The sequence below is a fragment of the Syngnathoides biaculeatus genome, chromosome 6, assembly GCF_019802595.1.
Source record: "Syngnathoides biaculeatus isolate LvHL_M chromosome 6, ASM1980259v1, whole genome shotgun sequence".
Lineage (NCBI taxonomy): Eukaryota > Metazoa > Chordata > Actinopteri > Syngnathiformes > Syngnathidae > Syngnathoides > Syngnathoides biaculeatus.
This window is the reverse complement of record NC_084645.1, coordinates 5,568,877-5,586,058: the sequence shown is the minus strand read 5'-3', so window position 1 is coordinate 5,586,058 and position 17,182 is coordinate 5,568,877. Positions and strand designations below refer to the sequence as shown.

At 44.0% G+C, this 17,182-nt stretch overlaps 1 protein-coding gene across 3 annotated transcripts in view; it reads right to left on the bottom strand.

Annotated features, from left to right (window-relative positions):
* Window positions 1-14,391, bottom strand: part of cfdp1 (craniofacial development protein 1) — a 33,433-nt gene extending 19,042 nt beyond the window's left edge. For 2 of the 3 annotated variants that reach the window (XM_061823860.1, XM_061823861.1), the window contains exons 1-3: window positions 14,165-14,388; window positions 11,920-12,040; window positions 3,944-4,172 (exon numbers count right to left, since the gene is read on the bottom strand). In XM_061823860.1, the coding sequence (XP_061679844.1) occupies window positions 3,944-4,172; window positions 11,920-12,040; window positions 14,165-14,231 (417 nt within the window). In that variant the 5' untranslated portion in view covers window positions 14,232-14,388. Of the gene's footprint in view, window positions 1-3,943; window positions 4,173-11,919; window positions 12,041-14,164 lie in introns of all 3 variants that reach the window. The other variant, XM_061823862.1, reaches the window with a different exon arrangement.
* Window positions 14,392-17,182: the final 2,791 nt, after the last annotated feature.

Below are 17,182 nucleotides of genomic sequence, written 5' to 3'. Positions count from 1 at the left end.
AGAGACAGTTAAGTGTAGAGCTAAAGTTAAGAGTGACGACTGTCCCTTTATCACCAAGATGTGCATTAAGAAGTTGTTCAAACTGTAAACTTTGTTAACTTTTGATAAAACTTCTGAAAGTAAAAGCATTGAATTAATTCACTGATTTGATCGGCCTCAAGATGGATCTCAAGGACTAGATCCAGAATTTTCTGCAATTCAAATTTTTTTAGTTGAAGATAATCCCTCTCCTCTTCGTGGTTAACCTAATGTGGCTTCAGTGCATCGTGTTTGCTCTGTTTGCCATTGTTGTTTTGTTTTTTGACTCACACTTGCTTTGTTTGTCACATTTGCTTACGGGTGCTCTTGATTATCATGTTTGTTGTGTGTAGGAATAATTGTGAATATAATTATACATCTGCTTCCAGTAAAGAAATGCTTTGCTCTGCTCTAGATAGAGTGGCAGCCGCCTAGCAGGAGATAGCAAGGAAAAAAAACATCTAATCATCAGAACTGTTAGAACTGCTGCCTGTTAAAGAAATAATGACCACACATGTACTCAGCAATCATCCACACACATGTACACACATGAACAAACAAGTACACTTTGTTTCCAACTGTTTTGCTTGCTGGCTCCTTTTCATAACATCCGTGTAAATAAGGGGCATCTTAAAACTAAATAGAGGTGCTAAGGAGAGGATAATCAGAGAGTCCAGTAGTGAATTGTACGAGACAGTTCCTCTCCTCTCTCCTCGCGAGACTTGAACTGGTGTCTTTGCTTCCTTTTTTGTCCAGTTTAATGAATGTCTAATTGGTAAACCTGAGATTGTGTTTGTTACGTTTCGGACCGCTCTAAGGAAATAAAAAAAAGGATTTGTGGAGATGTGGCCAGAAAGGACTGGAGATGGTGAGAGCGACACATCCTGTGTTCTGGCAAGCAAAAGTTCCTCTTGTTGGAGGAAGGAACGCCACAAAGTGAAACGGAAGTGACATCACGAAACAGAAGTGACATAACTGCAGCGCGGCAGATGTGATGTTACAACGGTGCGTTGGGGACATTCTGTGGTCTGCAGAGGACATCATGTGTTTGCTTTGTTTGAGACTTTGTCCTGCAGTAAAAATCTCATTTTTTTTATTATTGTTTAAAGGAAGACTTTGTCGAAACTAATAGGAATGGAAGCACACATTAAAAGTTAGATGAGGTTTCAGTGTTTCTTTTAATGCCACAGTTATCCACAGATTTCACCGAGAAGTATCTCGAAATTGGAAAAGTATTATCAAAATTCCTTTCTCGTTCAGATATTCCAATGAGCCTGGCTGGAAAACAGACAGCGAATCAGTGTTTGCCATGCCTGCAGTGGTTCCTGTTCTGAACACACATTGCTCGTGGATACATTTCACCGAACAGAGAATGTCTACTATGTGGCATTTTGTGGCTGATCTTTGTGAAAAAAATAATTACAAACAAACAAAAAGTAACATGACGTGCAATGTTCAGGCCTGGGCGTTTGAGCCACAATACAGAGATCTAGCATTGACGTGTTATAGAGGGCGCGTGGCACTAACGTGGCACCCGCAGATCACCGTAAATAGTAACCGGGAAGTGTTACACGTATATATCCATCCATTCATTTTCTTAGCCGCACGATGGTCGAAGGTGTGCTGGAGTCTATCCCAGCTGTCAACAGCCAGGAGGCAGGTTACACACACGCAGACACGGGAGAACATGCAAACTCCACACACGGAGTTCCGGGTTTGAACAGCTCCGCCACACTCATAACGTATGTTGTTGCTTTATGGTACCAGCACAAGAGGCTAAAATTTAGCGGCTCAGAACCAGTAATGATAAAATGAGTGAAAATTTCCCTGCTGAATAATGAGCCTCAACTCTGACAGCCACAGCTTTATCCTGTCGAGTTGACCCCATGGGAGGTTAAAGACGGACAAATTTGGGCGCGTTTTCTCAGTTGTGGTGCAGAACAAGTCGGCATCTAGGCTTAGATCAAACAAATGGTCTATAATGCTCAGCACCGGCGTCAAGGATGTTTCTTTCGGTTTGGCTCTGAAAGCTGGCTCATATCCAGATTTTGCTTGGATTTTAAATATGTTCATTTTCAATGGTTTTTTTTTTTTTTTTATTTATGTCCAAAATATATGTAATATATTACTTCACATTGGAGGGTTTATTATAGATATGAATTGTGCAGAGAGTCTTCCTTTAACTCGACACTTGCACTGTTGTAATTTTTGTCTTAAGTAAAAATAAGTTTTTCAGCTTGTCCCTTTCGGGGTCGCCACAGTGTGTCATCTGAGATGAACGCACATATATGTTTGGCACAATTTTTACGCCGGATGCCCTTCCTGACGCAACCCTTCTCAGGGAGTTGAGGCCCCAGTGGGATACGAACCCACAACCCCTGGTTTACCAAACCAGTGCTCTAACCACTGAGCTACAGGGCCTCGTTAATTTTTGTCTTAAGTATGCAAAGTATAAATGCTGTACTATTGATCAAACAGTGCAGCAACAACAAAGCACCTCCAGTAGAAGTCTCCCAGTGATGAATGGTAACTATACAGTAATGTAATAGAGTTTTACAATTTATATTACAAATGTATAATACTGTATATATTATATTTACAAGGTTTTACTTTTAAAGATTGAACTAAATACCTCTTTTTGTCTCAAATATGCAAAGTACAAATACCGTTTACTTATTTTAAACATTCTGGTATTCACATAAACATACACCCCCTAATACTTTGCGGTTTTTCAATTTTTGCGGGTGGTTCTGGTACCAATTAACTGCGAAAAACGAGGGATTACTGTGATCTAAATCTTTGGTGGTAAATATTAAGAAGATAACTTGAGTTGTCAAATAACACAGTACAAATATGGTCTGAAGAAGGGGGGAAGTGTGAGGGCCATGACTGCAGTTTATTTGCCTTCGGCCCCCAAATGATGAGCGAGGTAGGCCCTGGTACCAGCTAGTGCCACCGCTAAACATGATAACCAAAGTAGGATTTGCGGCTCGTTCACTGATGATGAAGGCAGCTAGCTAGATGAGAGAACTAAAGTGAGTTGCAAGACACATTTACAATTGACACTTCAAACGCACAACGTGGTAATAAATATGCATGGTTCATGAGGCGCCACATGGCATCGGGTCTTTTGTTTCCTGATGTACAGTGTCGTGCATCTGCGAAGGGCTGTGAGCCTGACTTTTTTGACAGCAGTGTCTAGATGGCAGACTGAAGCATTTTACAAAGCGGAGGGAAACGAAACCATGAACACTGTTCGCACACACCAAAATGACTATGCTCACTTTAAATATAATCAAAATGACTTTTGAGTTTTGATTCATGAAATTTTGATTTGCCAGTGATACAAACATGGGCAATAGTTGCTTCAACCACATCCTATTTAAATTGGCAAGGTGTAAAACAGCCAGTACGAATAAGTGTTACAGTCACTCACATTTGAAAAAAGTACTGGTGTGGTCAGTCGTGCCCGCGGATATAAAGTTATGGGTGTGGTCCACCAGTCATGCCGACAGATATACATTTCTGGGTGTGTGTTCTGTTTGTAATGATGAGTGTACCCCTTTAAGAACGGAGGGAGGCGGTGTCAGGTAAAGTAGGAAGTAGAAGTAGGTTGAACAGTGACCATGTGCTTCAAAAAAAAAAAAAAAAGACGTCAGGCTGTGCTCAACTGAACTGGACTGAATTTCATGTACACTGTGTGCGACAAGTGCGCAATTGCACAGTGGCGCATCTTAGAGGGAACATTGGTCAAGACTACACAAAATAAGCGACGTCTTTCAATATCTATGTACTAATACTCGTAACAAATTTTACGGGTGATTTTTCGTGATCGACTGCAGATTTGAGAGTGCGATGGCACACGGGGGGTACGGGCCTGTCAAATCAGTGCCCGGTGTTATACATTGCATTTAAGAAACTTTACCTCCTTTGTGGTGTGAAATGGTAAAGCTGCCATTGATGCTTTAGGTCTGGGGGCAACATCAGACAAGAAACGAGCCCAGAGGTCATCCGATTGTTTCTTTTGTAAAGCTTCGTCATCATTCTGTATTTGTGTCCGTTTTTCCACATCTTCCTGGAGTGACTGAGCCTCTTCAGTACTACCTCCATTCTTCTCCTCTCCGTTTTCTTTCAGCACTTGTTTTGGCCTCTTTCTGTGAAGAATAATAGTAAATTGTCAATGCTAAGAAATATTTACAAACATCCATCAATCCATCATCGACCGCTTTTCCGGGTCGGGTCACGGGGGAAGTAGCTTCAGCAGGGATACGCAGACTTCACTTTCCCCAGCCACTTCTTCCACCTCTTTCGGAGGGATCCCGAGGTGTTCCCAAAACAGCCGAGAGACATAGGCCCTCCAGCATGTCCAGGGTTGTCCTCGGGGTCTCTTTCCGGTGGGACATGCAGGGAACACCTCATCAGGGAATTGTCTGGGAGGCATCCGAATCAGATGCTCCAGTCACCTCATCTGGCTCCTCTCAACCCGGAGGAGTAGCTGCTTGACAATGAGCCCCTCCCGGGTGACCGAGCTTCTCAACCTCTCTCTGTGGAGGAAAGTCATTTCGGCCACTTGTATCCGGCACGTTGTTCTTCGGCCACGACCCACAGCTCATGCCCATAGGTGAGGGTAGGAACGTAGATTAACTGGTAAATTGAGAGCTTCGTCTTTAGATTGAGCTCCCTCTTTACCACAACGGACCAATACAAAGTCTGCATCACTGCAGACGCTGCACCGATCTGTCTGTTGATCTCCCGCTCTATTCTTCCCTCACTCATGAACAAGACCCCAAGATACTTTAACTCCTCCACTTGGGGAAGGATCTTATCCCCGACCTGGAGAGGGAACGCCACCCTTTTCCGACTGAGGACCATAGTCTCGGATTTGGAGGTGCTGATGCTCATCCCAGTCGCTTCACACTCGGCTGCGAATCGCTCACGTGAGACCTGAGATCAGGGCTTGATGGAGCCAACAGAACCACATCTGCAAAGAGCAGAGATGCAATGCTGAGGCCACCAAACCGGACACAGCAGTCGTAGAGGGACCAAACAGCTTGTATCAGGGGATTCGATACCCAATACTTCTGAAGAACCCCCCACAGGACTCCCCGAGGGACACGGGCGAACGCCTTTTCCAAGTCCACAAAACACATGTACACTGGTTGGGCGAACTCCCATGCACCCTTAAGGATCCTGCCGAGGGTGTAGAGCTGGTCCATTGTTCCACGCCCAGGACGAAAACCACATTGCTCCTCCTGAAACCGAGACTCGACTTCCCGATGGACCCTCCTCTCCAGTGCCCCTGAGTAGACCTTACCAGGGAGGCTGAGGAGTGTGATCCCTCTATAGTTGGAGCACAGCCTCCGGTCACCCTTCTTGAAAAGGGGGACCACCACCCGAGTCTGCTAATCCAGAGGCATTGTCCCCGATGTCCATGCGATGTTGCAGAGGCGTGTCAAACACGACAGCCCCACATCATCCAGAGCCTTTAGGAACTCCGGGCGAATCTCATCCACCCCCCCCCCCCCCCCCCGAGACGCCAGACGGTGGACCAGAATTTCCTCGAAGCCGTCCTGAAATCATTCTCCATGGCCTCATCAAATTCCTCTTGCCTCGGGAGTCCCACAGGCCAGAAATGCCCGATCTGACTCCTCCTTCAGCTTGACAGCATCCCTCGCTGCTGGTATCTACCAACGTACCAACGCCACGGCAGGCACCGACCACCTTACGGCCGCAGCTCCGGTCGGCTGCCTCAGCAATGGAGGTGCGGAACATCATCCACTCTGATTCAATGTCCCCCACCTACACTGGGACATAAGCAAAGTTCTTTCGGAGGTGGGAGTTGAAATTCCCTCTTATAGGGGAATCTGCCAGCCATTCCCAGCAGACCCTCACAATATGTTTGGCCACATCAGACTGGCATCTACCCCCACCATCAGAGCCAACTCACCACCTGGTGGTGATCAGTTGACAGCTCCGCCCCTCTCTTCACCCGAGTGTCCAAGACATGCGGTCACATATCCGATAACACGACCACAAAGTCGATCATCAAACTGCAACCTAGGGTGTCCTGGTGGCAAGGAGACATGTGAACACCCTTATGCCTGAATATTGTGTTTGTTATGGACAATCTGTGATGAGCGCAGGAGTCCAATAACAGAACACCACTCAAATTATGATCAGGGGGGCCGTTCTTCCCAATCACACCCTTCCAGGTCTCACTGTCATTGCCCACATGGGCATTGAAGTCCCCCAGCAGAATGATGGAGTCGCCAGAGCGGGCACTTTCCAGGACTCTCCCTCTATGGACTCCAAAAAGGGTGGGTACGCTCCACTGCTGCATAAGCACAAACAACAGTCAGGACCCGTCCCCCTACCTGCAGGCGGAGGGAGGCTACCCTCTCATCCACTGGGGTGAACCCCAACGTACAGTCCCCAAGCCGGAAGGCAATAAGTATACACACACCTGCTCGGCCTCTCTCCCCATGGGTAACTCCACAGTGGAACAAAGTCCAACCCCTCTCAAGAGGAGTGGTGCCAGAGCCCAAGCGGTGCATCGAGGCGATTCCGACTATATCTAGTCGGAACTTGTCGACCTCACGCACCAACTCAGGCTCCCTCCCTGCTAAAGAGGTGACATTCCATGTCCCTAGAGCTAGTTTCTGTAGCCGGGGATCAGTTCGCCTTTGGTCACCGCCCAGCTCACATTGCACTCGACCCCTACAGGCCCTCTCACAGGTGGTGAGCCCATGGGAAGGGAGACCCATGTTGCCCTTTCGGGCTGTGCCTGGCCGAGCCCCGGCTCCAGGCCTGGTTCCAGAGGAGGGCCCCGGTGACCTGCGTCCGGGCAAGGGAAAGCAAGATTCAATTTTTGTCGTCATCATAGAGGTTTTGGAGTCGTACTATGTCTGGTCCCTCACCTAGGACCTGTTTGCCATGGGCAACCCTACCAGGGGCACGGAGCCCCAGACAACTTAGCTCCTAGGATCACTGAGACACACAAATCCCCCTGCCACAAAACGGTGACAGCTCGAGAAGGGGTCTTTACAAACAAGCCACAGAAATACAAAATGCATTTTTCAAATGAAAATGAATTAATTAAGACGTGAGCAAATATTACTTTTGATTTTCCCATGATTTTTAAACAACGAAGCAGAGTGGTTTGAGGTGTGGCCTGAAATACATCCCTAGGTGTTCTGTCAATTAACTCACATTTTGTCAGTTTACCTATCCGGAGCTTCCGAAGTCATGACCTCATCACCTGGGCTTCCCCATGTTCTGTAAAGACAGTACTTTTTGTGTATGTAAATTTTGATCTGAGGTCAGGTCGCGGGGGCAGTAGTCTAAGCAGGGATGCCCAGATTGACCTCTCCCCAGTCACTTCATCCAGCTATTCTGGGAGGATCCCAAATCGTGCCCTAGGTCTCCTTCTGGTGAGACATGCCCAGGGGAGGTGGGAGACATCAGATTCAGATGCCCCACCCACTGAATCTGGACCTCTCAATGCGGAGGACGACTACTCAGCTACTGTGAGCTCCTCCCGGATGACCACGCTTCTCAACCTCCCTAAGAGAGGTCCTGGACAGCCTGCGGAGGAAACTCATTTCGGCCACTTATATCCAGGATTGACACTGAACTCATGACACCCAGCTCATGACCGTAGGTGAGGGTAGGAACGCAGATAGACAGGTAAATCAGAATCAGCTTCATATGGCAAGTGTGTAAAAACACTAGGAATTTTTCTCCAGCAGTTGGTGCTGCACCCAAGTACGACGTTCAGAACAAAGAACGAACAAACAAAGCAAGAAGAACAAAGAACAAGAGACATTTCTGTTTATAAGTATTACTGACAAGAGTAATGCAAGATGTAAAATCTTCATTTAGAACAGGTACGAGATAAGTGTTTCAATGTCCCACATTGTGATAAGCTTGCACAGCGTGCCTTTACCCGTTCGTGGTTCCAGTTATAGACCAGTTCAATGACAATTGTGGAATGGGAGCAGTTTAAAGTGATGAATCGTGCGATAGTTTACAAAATATATTACTAACACTAATACTGATTGGACCAGCAGGATGAGAGTAAGTGTCCTAACAATGGCACAAGGCAGAAAAATAGTAGGTTTGCTGATCAAGTATTTCATTACTTAATTGCCAGAGGGAAAAACTGTTCGAATCCCTGCTCGTTTTGACTTTCATTGATCTGTAGCGCTTTCTCGACGCAAGGAGCTGGAAGAGCTGGCCAGGATATGGAGGATCCGAAAGGATCCTGCCTGCTTTAGACCTAGTTCGCTTTGCGTGCAAGTCCTCAATAGTGTGGGTAGGGTGGTGCCGGCAATCTGTTCAGCGGTTTTGATTGTCCGTTGCAGTCTAAGATCGGCCTTTTTTGTGGCGGCCCAAAACCAGACAGTAATGAACGTACAATGTACCAATTGGATGACCGCTGTGTAGAACTGTCTCAGCAGCTCTTGTGACAGGCTGTGCTTCCTCAGAAGCTGCAAGAAAAACATTCTTTGTGGGCTTTTCTGAGGATGGCGCTGATGTTCATCTCCCACTTTAGATTCTCTGAGAATGCAATTTCCAAGAACTCGAAAATCTCGACGGTTGACACGAGACAGTTGGACAGCGTCAGGGCCAGCTGTGATGAAGGATGCCTCCTGAAGTCCACAATCATATCTACAGTCTTTAGAGTGTTCAACGCCAGGTTGTTTTGACCACACCAAAGCTCCAGTCTCAAAAATTCCTGTCGATACGAAGACTCATCGCCGTCTTTGATGAGGCAGATGACCGTGGTGTCATCTGCGAACTTCAGGAGTTTGACAGTTGGATGCCACGAGGTGCAGTCATTCGTGTAGAGCGAGAAGAGCAGAGGGGAGAGGACACACGCTTGGGCTGCCCTGGTGCTGACAGTACGCGTGGATGAGGTGGTGATCTACAGCCTCACCTGCTGTGTCCTGCCCATCAGGAAGTTGTAGATCCACCGGGAGATGGCAGGCAAGATCCTGACCTGGACAAGTTTGGAGGAGAGGAGTTCAGCGATGATGGTGTTAAACGGAGAGCTGAAGTCCACGAACAGGATCCTAGCATAGGTTCCATCGCTGTCGAGATGTTAAAGGATGAAGTCCAGACAAATGTTGATGGTATCATCCGCAGACCTATTAGCTTAATAGGAAAACTGCAGTGGGTCTAGCTGGGGACTTGTGATGCTCTTGAGGTGGTCCAGCACAAGGCGTTCAAAGGACTTCATTTCCACAGATGTCAAGGCAACAGGACTGTAGTCATTAAGACCTGAGACTCCTGATTTTTTGGGGACTGGTATAATGATGGAGCATTTGAAGCAAGGTGGTACTTCACACAGTTCTAGAGACCTGTTGAAGTATGGGGTAGAGGGACATCGCTTGTAATTTAGTGAGTGATTGTAATCCGTGCCAAACTCATTTGGAGTCATTAGCGCAAAGATGTTTTTCGAGTTTAACTGCATAGTCCCTCTTTGCAATATTAATTTCTTTAGTCAGCTGGTTTCTAGCATGATTGTCGAGGGCCCTGTCCCGACTACGATATGCAATCTCTTTAGCCTGGCGGAGTTGGATAAATCTGGCTGAAAACCACGGCTTGTTGTTATTGAACGTGCAAACTTCACAGATACTGTTACCGTAAGAAGCATATCAAGGTTCTGGGGTGGCATAGCCAGTCAACAGACCTAAGCCCAATAGAACATTTTTGGAGGGAGCTGAAACTCTTCGTTTCTCCACGACAGCCCAGAAACCTGTCTGATCTAGAGATGATCTGTGTGGAGGAGTGGGCCAAAATCCCTCCTGCAGTGTGTGCAAACCTGGTGAACACCTACGGAAACATTTGACCTCTATAATTGTAAACAAAGGCTACTGTACCAAATATTGACATTGGTTGTCTCAGGTGTTCAAATACTTATTTGCAGCTGTATCACAGAAATAAATCATTAAAAAAAATCATGCATTATGATTTCTGGATTTTTCTTTTTAGATTATCTTTCTCTCAGTGGACATGCACCTACTATGAACATTTCAGACCCCTCCATCATTTCTAAGTGGGAGAACTTGCAATATAGCTGGGTGTTCAAATACTTATTTTCTTCACTGTATGTCATCAGGTCCATCTGCCTTTCCAATTTTCATCCTTTGCAGTGCCTTCTAAATTCCCTCTTACTAATCATTGCCACTTCCTGGTCCTTCACACTTGCCTCTTCTACTCTTTCTTCTCATTTTCTTCATTCATCAACTTCTCAAAGTATTCTTTCAATCTATTTAGCACACTACTGGCACCAGTCAACACATTTCCATCTCTATCCTGAATCACCCTTACCGGCTGCACATCCTTCCCATCTCTATCCTTCTGTATGGCCAACCTGTAGAGATCCTTTTCTCCTTCTTTCATGTCCAAGCTGGTGTACATGTCATCATATGCCTCTCGTTTAGCCTTTGCGACCTCTACCTTTGTCCTACGTCGCATCCCAATGTATTCCTTTCGCCTCTCCTCAGTCCTCTCAGTGTCCCACTTCTTCTTCGCTAATCTCTTTCCTTGTATGACTTCCTCTAATTTGGGGTTCTACCAACAAGTCTCCTTCTCCCCTTTCCTAAGAGAAGACACACCAAGTACTCACCTGCCTGCCGCAGTGATCACCTTGACTGTAGTAGTTCAGCCTTCCGGGAGCTCCTCCTGTCCATCGAGAGCCTGTCTCACCTCTTTCTGAAAGGCTGCACAACATTCTTCCTTTCTCAGCTTCCACCACATGATTCTCTGCTCTACCTTTGCCTTCTTAATCTATCTTCCCACCACCAGAATCATCCTACACACTACCATCCTATGCTGTCGAGCTACACTCTCCCCTACCACTACTTTACGGTCAGTAATCTCCTTCAGATTACATCGTCTGCACAAAATATAATCCACCTGCATGCTTCTACCTCCACTCTTGTACATCACTATATGTTCCTCCTTCTTCTGGAAATAAGTGTTCACTACAGCCATCTCAATCCTTTTTTCAAAGTCCACCACCATCTGTCCCTCAAAGTTCCTTTCCTGGATGCCTTACCCATCACTTCTTCATCGCCCCTGTTTCCTTTACCAATATGTCCATTACAATCTGCACCAATCACAACTCTCGCTCTGTCTGGGATGTTCAGAATTACTTTATCTAGTTCCTTCCAGAATTTCTCTTTCATCTCTAGGTTACATCCTACCTGTGGGACATAACCGTGAATTACATTATATACAACACCCTCAATTTCAAATTTCAGCCTCATCACTCAATCTGACACTTTTTTCACCTCCAAGACATTTTCAGCCAGCTCTTCCTTTAAAATTACCCCTAATCCATTTCTATTCCCATCTACTCCATCGTAGCCTATGAAGCACTAATAATAATTAATTAAAACTCAGAGAAGTTACTTCTCCCTTACCTCCGAACATACAGCCTTGTGTTTGTTGATATTGTCCACACTTAGTTGTACGTGCGCTCTTCCACAAGCCTTAATCCATTGTACACACTTCGTCAACTGTGTTTTAGGCTTTGGAAAATGAATCAACCGGGCCCCTTGTAACCTAGCCGGATATCTTTCATCAGAATTGCACGTTAGGGTTAGGGTTAGCGCATCTGAGGACCATTTTGTTCATAACATTAACTTTTCAAAGCGCACTCGACTGATAACCAGCATTGTTTGTGGGACATGACGACAAGAGGGGCGTGTCAAAGCAGGGATTAGGACAATGTGGCTATCCGATTGGCTATTATTGTACGAGTGATTGGCAGGTCGGAAAAAAAAAGTGCATCGAACATGCTTCAGGAAGCAAGATATGAATTGAATCGCAACTTTGTTATATCACAGTCTTATTAAGCAAACCAAAAATCTCTATTTCAACACAACCAACCTCAAAGTGCTGCTGTTTTTCTTGACACTCCTTTTGGTCACGTTGCTCGGATGGGGGACAAGGTCAATTTCATCTGAAGGGTCTTCCTTTTCATACACATTAATAATATCCTCACTGACATCTGAGGAAAAAAAAAAACCCAATATCAAAGAATTGTATTTCACATGAAACACTGCACATTAAGAACACCTTTAACACAAAATTACAGTTCTAAATCCTAGCCCAGGGTGCTAACGCCTCGTAATCTAGGATAGGCTCCTATAGGCACACAACCCCCTCCAAGCTCTCTTTCTCCCTCTCACAGAATTACAACAAATTTCATACATTGTCTTTGAGATTCGTTGCAGGACTACTGCAAATTCATTCATTTTACCAAAAGGGGTCTCAAGAGAATGATGCCAATAATGGTATGATAGGCAACTAATGAGTGTTAGTAATGACTTGCCCTGGGGTTTATCAGATTAATTGGATATGAATTTATCTGATATTTGCCCTCTTAGTTGTTTTTAAAGCTTCTTTGCTTAATGTGATGCAATCAAGAGGCCCATTGGGTGCCATGGAAACTTTTGTTTTGATGATCTTAAACAATATGATGCAATCAATAGAGGTGAAAGTGGACTTTCATGAAAATATAAATGCAAGCACTAGGGGGGTGCGGGGCCATCCCCCCCGGGAAATTTTTGAATTAATGGATGGCTCACGAGCAAAAGTACCTCCTGTCTTCCTTCCTTGAGAAAATGTACTTCATATGTCCTGGGTTGCGTGACCCTGGCTATCAAAGGATGCTATATCTCAGGACACATCACTGACCATGTCCCTGAAGAAGCTGTCCCTGACTAAGTAGAAGGCTCCGTAAACCTGACACATTATTACAAAAAACACCATGCAGCACTTAGCCGAGGTTGAAAATGAGTGCATCTCAAATACTGACGAATCCAGATGGTCCAGGAGAAAAGAACATGTACCTTTACCAATTGATTTTTATTTTAAGGTGTGGTCAAATGTTCAAGATTCATCACGTCATTGTCCAATTTTATTTGAAAATAAAATGTGACTGGTCATTAGTTACTGTACATGCGAAAATATTTAATGAGAGAAAAGGTAAACATTTTTCAATAATTAGTTTCAAAAAGTGAAACTTGTATGTTTCATTCATTCATTCACCACAGACAAAATGAAATATTTCAAGCTTTTAAATTTTCACAGTTAAGACAGAAAGACAAAAATAAAATACAGTACAGTACTTTACAAAATTAGGATATTTCATGTAACAAAAAAAAAAATATCTTCAACAGAAATGCCAAGAAATGAGGTGATCAGCCTTTGGCACAGTTCAGGTATTATTGTTGCCGAAGTTGCATTGATACTGGCCTTCAGGTTGTCTGCATTTTGGCGTTTCTGTTTCCTAATCTTCCTCTTGACAATACCCTATAAACTTTCTATGGGGTTCAAGACGGGAGAGTTTCCTGGCCAATGTAATACTATTATTTTCTCTTAAACCTGGTATTGGTCGTTTTGGCCTTAAGGGCAGATTTCAAATCCTGCTGTAAAATAAAACCTTTGTTGAGAAAAAGTTAAGTTGGCAGCGGGAAACACGAAATGCTCTTGAATTTCCTGGTGGAAAATTGTGGTTATTGTAGACTTGATTAAAGTCGCTGGGCCCAAACCAACAAACGACATGGCTCTTCAAAGCAGTCACTCACGTTTGAAAAATGTATGGGTGTGGTCAGTCATCCTCGCAGATGAAGTTGCGGGTGTGATTAGGGATAGAATCTCAAGACCTTAAAATATATGAATGATAGCAGAGTTTTTTCAATTCCATAAGTTTGAAATCTCATGTAACATAGCTACTTGATTCTGTACGACCTGATGCTGTACTAAATGGAGATGGACTGTTAAGGCAATCAAATTTGGAGGAGTTATTGAGCTATTAGAAGTTGAGCTACACTAAGATTTCCGTAATAGTGTACAAACTGGATCACGTTTGGATTTTTTGCACAGAAGAAACGTGAAAACGTCACGATGGAAAACAGGGATACAGAACATGTCAATCACAATTGGGCAACTAAAACGGGAAATGTCTAAAATTACTTCCACTTACTTAAACAATTAATGCTTACAATTAATGATGGCCGACTGTTTTATGGTGAAATTATTTATGGTGTGATTCCAACCAAACGGTACACATGTATAAAATAACCAAAGACAGACGCAGTGTTTATATTGTGGTTAAGGCTGTTCTCACCTGAAGGGACATAATCTGCATCTTCACTCGATGAGTATCCATCAGAGCCCTCGTCAGAATAGTTCATCGCAGTTTCTATTTGACGAACGGGCAGGCCGAGTAAAATATGATTTCAGGGTTAAAGTGAATGTCTTTTGAATACAATCAGAGTTACGAGTAACATCTGAACGTCCATCCGCTCCCAGCTACAAAAATGAGGAAGAAAACCGGAAACATTTTTCTCAACGCAAGCGCCTTTTCTTCTTCGTGTCTCATTATGGGGGGTGGAATTCAACGTTAAGGAAAATTACCGCCACTTACCAAGCTTGAGTTTGTTGCAACAATCACGCCTGGATTTAAAAAATAATATTAAAATAAAATTAGACTGCTTCATTTTAGAACTTTAATTATGATTTAAGAATCAGAAAATTAAATTACATCGTTTAATTCGAGAACTCTGGTTGTGATTTTTTAAAATCTTAAAATGTAATTATCTTGCTTAATTTTAGAACTTTATGATTTTTTGAGAGGAATGTATCTTGAATTTGAGGTATTAAAAAGCAGAGGCTTGTTTTGGCAAAATATTTTTCTGACACCATAAGTAAGTAAGCAATCTTTTTGGGTTATTATAACAAAAAGAAAGAAAAAGATACAAGTTTGATGAGTTGTCACCTCTTACTAAAGTTCAGACTAAAGGTCCCTTTGTTCTATTAAAGTGAAAGAGATGGAGAAATACAAAACAAAACAATTGTCTATGCCCAAGTGCACAAGGTTTTGCATACATGGAGCCAGTCGAGGGGCGGCACGGTGCCACAGCTGTACAGTGTTGGCCTCAGAGTGCTGAGGTCCAGGGTTCAATTTCGGCCCCACCTGTGAGGAGTTTGCATGTTCTCGCCATGCGTGCATTGCTTTATTCCGGTTTCCTCCCACATCCCGAAAACATGCAACATTAATTGGACACTCTAAATTGCCCCCAAGTGTGATTGTGAGTGTGACTGTGGTCTGTCTCCATGTGCCCTTCAACTGGCTGGCAACCTGTTCAGTGCCAGTGTCCAGTGCAGGAAGGGAGGAGGTGTCCTCTGATGAGGCTGAAGCCAGGAAGGATTTCTCAAGTGCTGATATCAAAGTTATCTGCGCCAAATAGAATGACATCCATAATTTTGTAGAACTCCATCACCCTAACAAAGCAGAATGTTGCAGAGGACTGCAAAATTTCCATGACATTGTTATGAGCCACTTCAGGAAGGTGCTCACAAGATGGCAGAAACAGTCTACATAAGAATCTTTCTTTGTTAAAAAGGGGCAAGTCACCCCACCGAAGACATTTGAAACAGTTGTTTTGTATTGCTTTTTTCCTTTGTTCCATTAACCCTACCCCTGGATGCAAGTTAAAAAAATGTGTATGTTACATACTTTCTGTGCAAATAAAAAACAATTTGTCTATTCCCCCCCTCATTATTGCTTGTTTAAAGTTATTCTGCACTTTTGTTAATTTAAAAAAAAAGGTTTACAAGGCTAGTGGCCAAATCACCACAGATACGGCAATGCACTCCCAGCCTAGCATACTTTAATGCTAAACCATACATTTTAAACAAAAAATTAAATATATTTCTCAAATGATTTAATTATATAAAGTATTTAAACTATACATGTATTTCTACTATGCAGTTTATTATCAAGAAAAGCTATAAAAAAAAACGCTTTAAAAATTTTTTTTAGGCTTGGAATCCATTATTTCATTTTCCATTCATTTTCATGGGAAAACGCGCTTCGGTTTTCGAACGTTTCGGTTTTCAACCGCCCTTCTGGAATGGATTGTGTTTGAGAACTGAGGGACCACTGTATAGCAAAATAGTATAGGACGTATGATGGCAGCAGAACAATGATGAGGCGTGATGTAGGTGTGACAGAAGAATTTAAGGTGGAGGTGGGACTGCATCGGGGATCAGCTCTGAGCCCCTTCCTGTTTGCTGTGGTAAGAGATAGACTGACAGATGAGGTTAGACTGGAATCCCCTTGGATCTTGATGTTTTCAGAATCGTGATATGCAGTGAAAGCAGGGAGCAGGTGGAGGAAAATTTGAAAGATGGAGGCATGCACTGTAAACTGCAAAGGAGAGGAATGAAGATTAGCCCATGTAAAACAGAATATATGTGCGTGAAAGAGAGGGTTGGAGGGGGAAGAGTGAGGCTCCAGGGAGAAGAGATAGCAAGGGTGGACGACTTCAAATACTTGGGGTCAACAATCCAGAGGAATGTTGAATGTGGTAAGGAAGTGAAGAAACGGGTCCAAGAAGGTTGGAACAGGTGGCGGAAGGTGTCTAGTGTGTTATGTGACAGAAGAGTTTCTGCTTGGATGAAGGGAAAAGTTTCTAAAACAGTGGTGAGGACATGTCCAGAGGCGAGAGAGTAAGTATATTGGTAGAAGGGTCCTGAGGATGGAGCTGCCAGGCAAAAGAGCGAGAGGAAGACCAGAGAGAAGGGTGATGGATGTTGTGAGGGAAGACATGAGGGCAGTTGGGGTTGGAGAGGAAAATGCAGGAGATGAGCCAAAATGGAAAATGATGACACGATGTGGCAACCCCTAACGGGACAAGCCAAAAGGAAAAGAAGAGTCCAGATAAAAATCTGACTAAAATAGAGGACTCCATAAAATGATGGGATTGACTGACGAACTACTTGTGAAAGAAGTGTAAAGTCAACCCAGAACCTATTAGGGAACCGACAAACATGGGACAAGGACGCGCACCTGTCCCGAAGCCACAGAAAACAATGTACTCAAAGCCACCTCAACGGTCAGCAACAAAATGAATGGAATGAACTCCTTCCAAGGACCAAAAGAAGATTTCTCAAAAAGGTACAGGAAATTATCTTTTGCCTAAAGAGTACAATAAATTGACACCAGAAGAAAAAGCAGCCCCTTGGGAGTCCCTTGATGTAGGAGCTTTGGGAAGGCCTGAGAAGTAAAAGCTGAAGTGGCTCGAGTCACCCTAGAAGGGGTCTACTGGCACTGTGATAACATCTATGCAGACATAGAAGG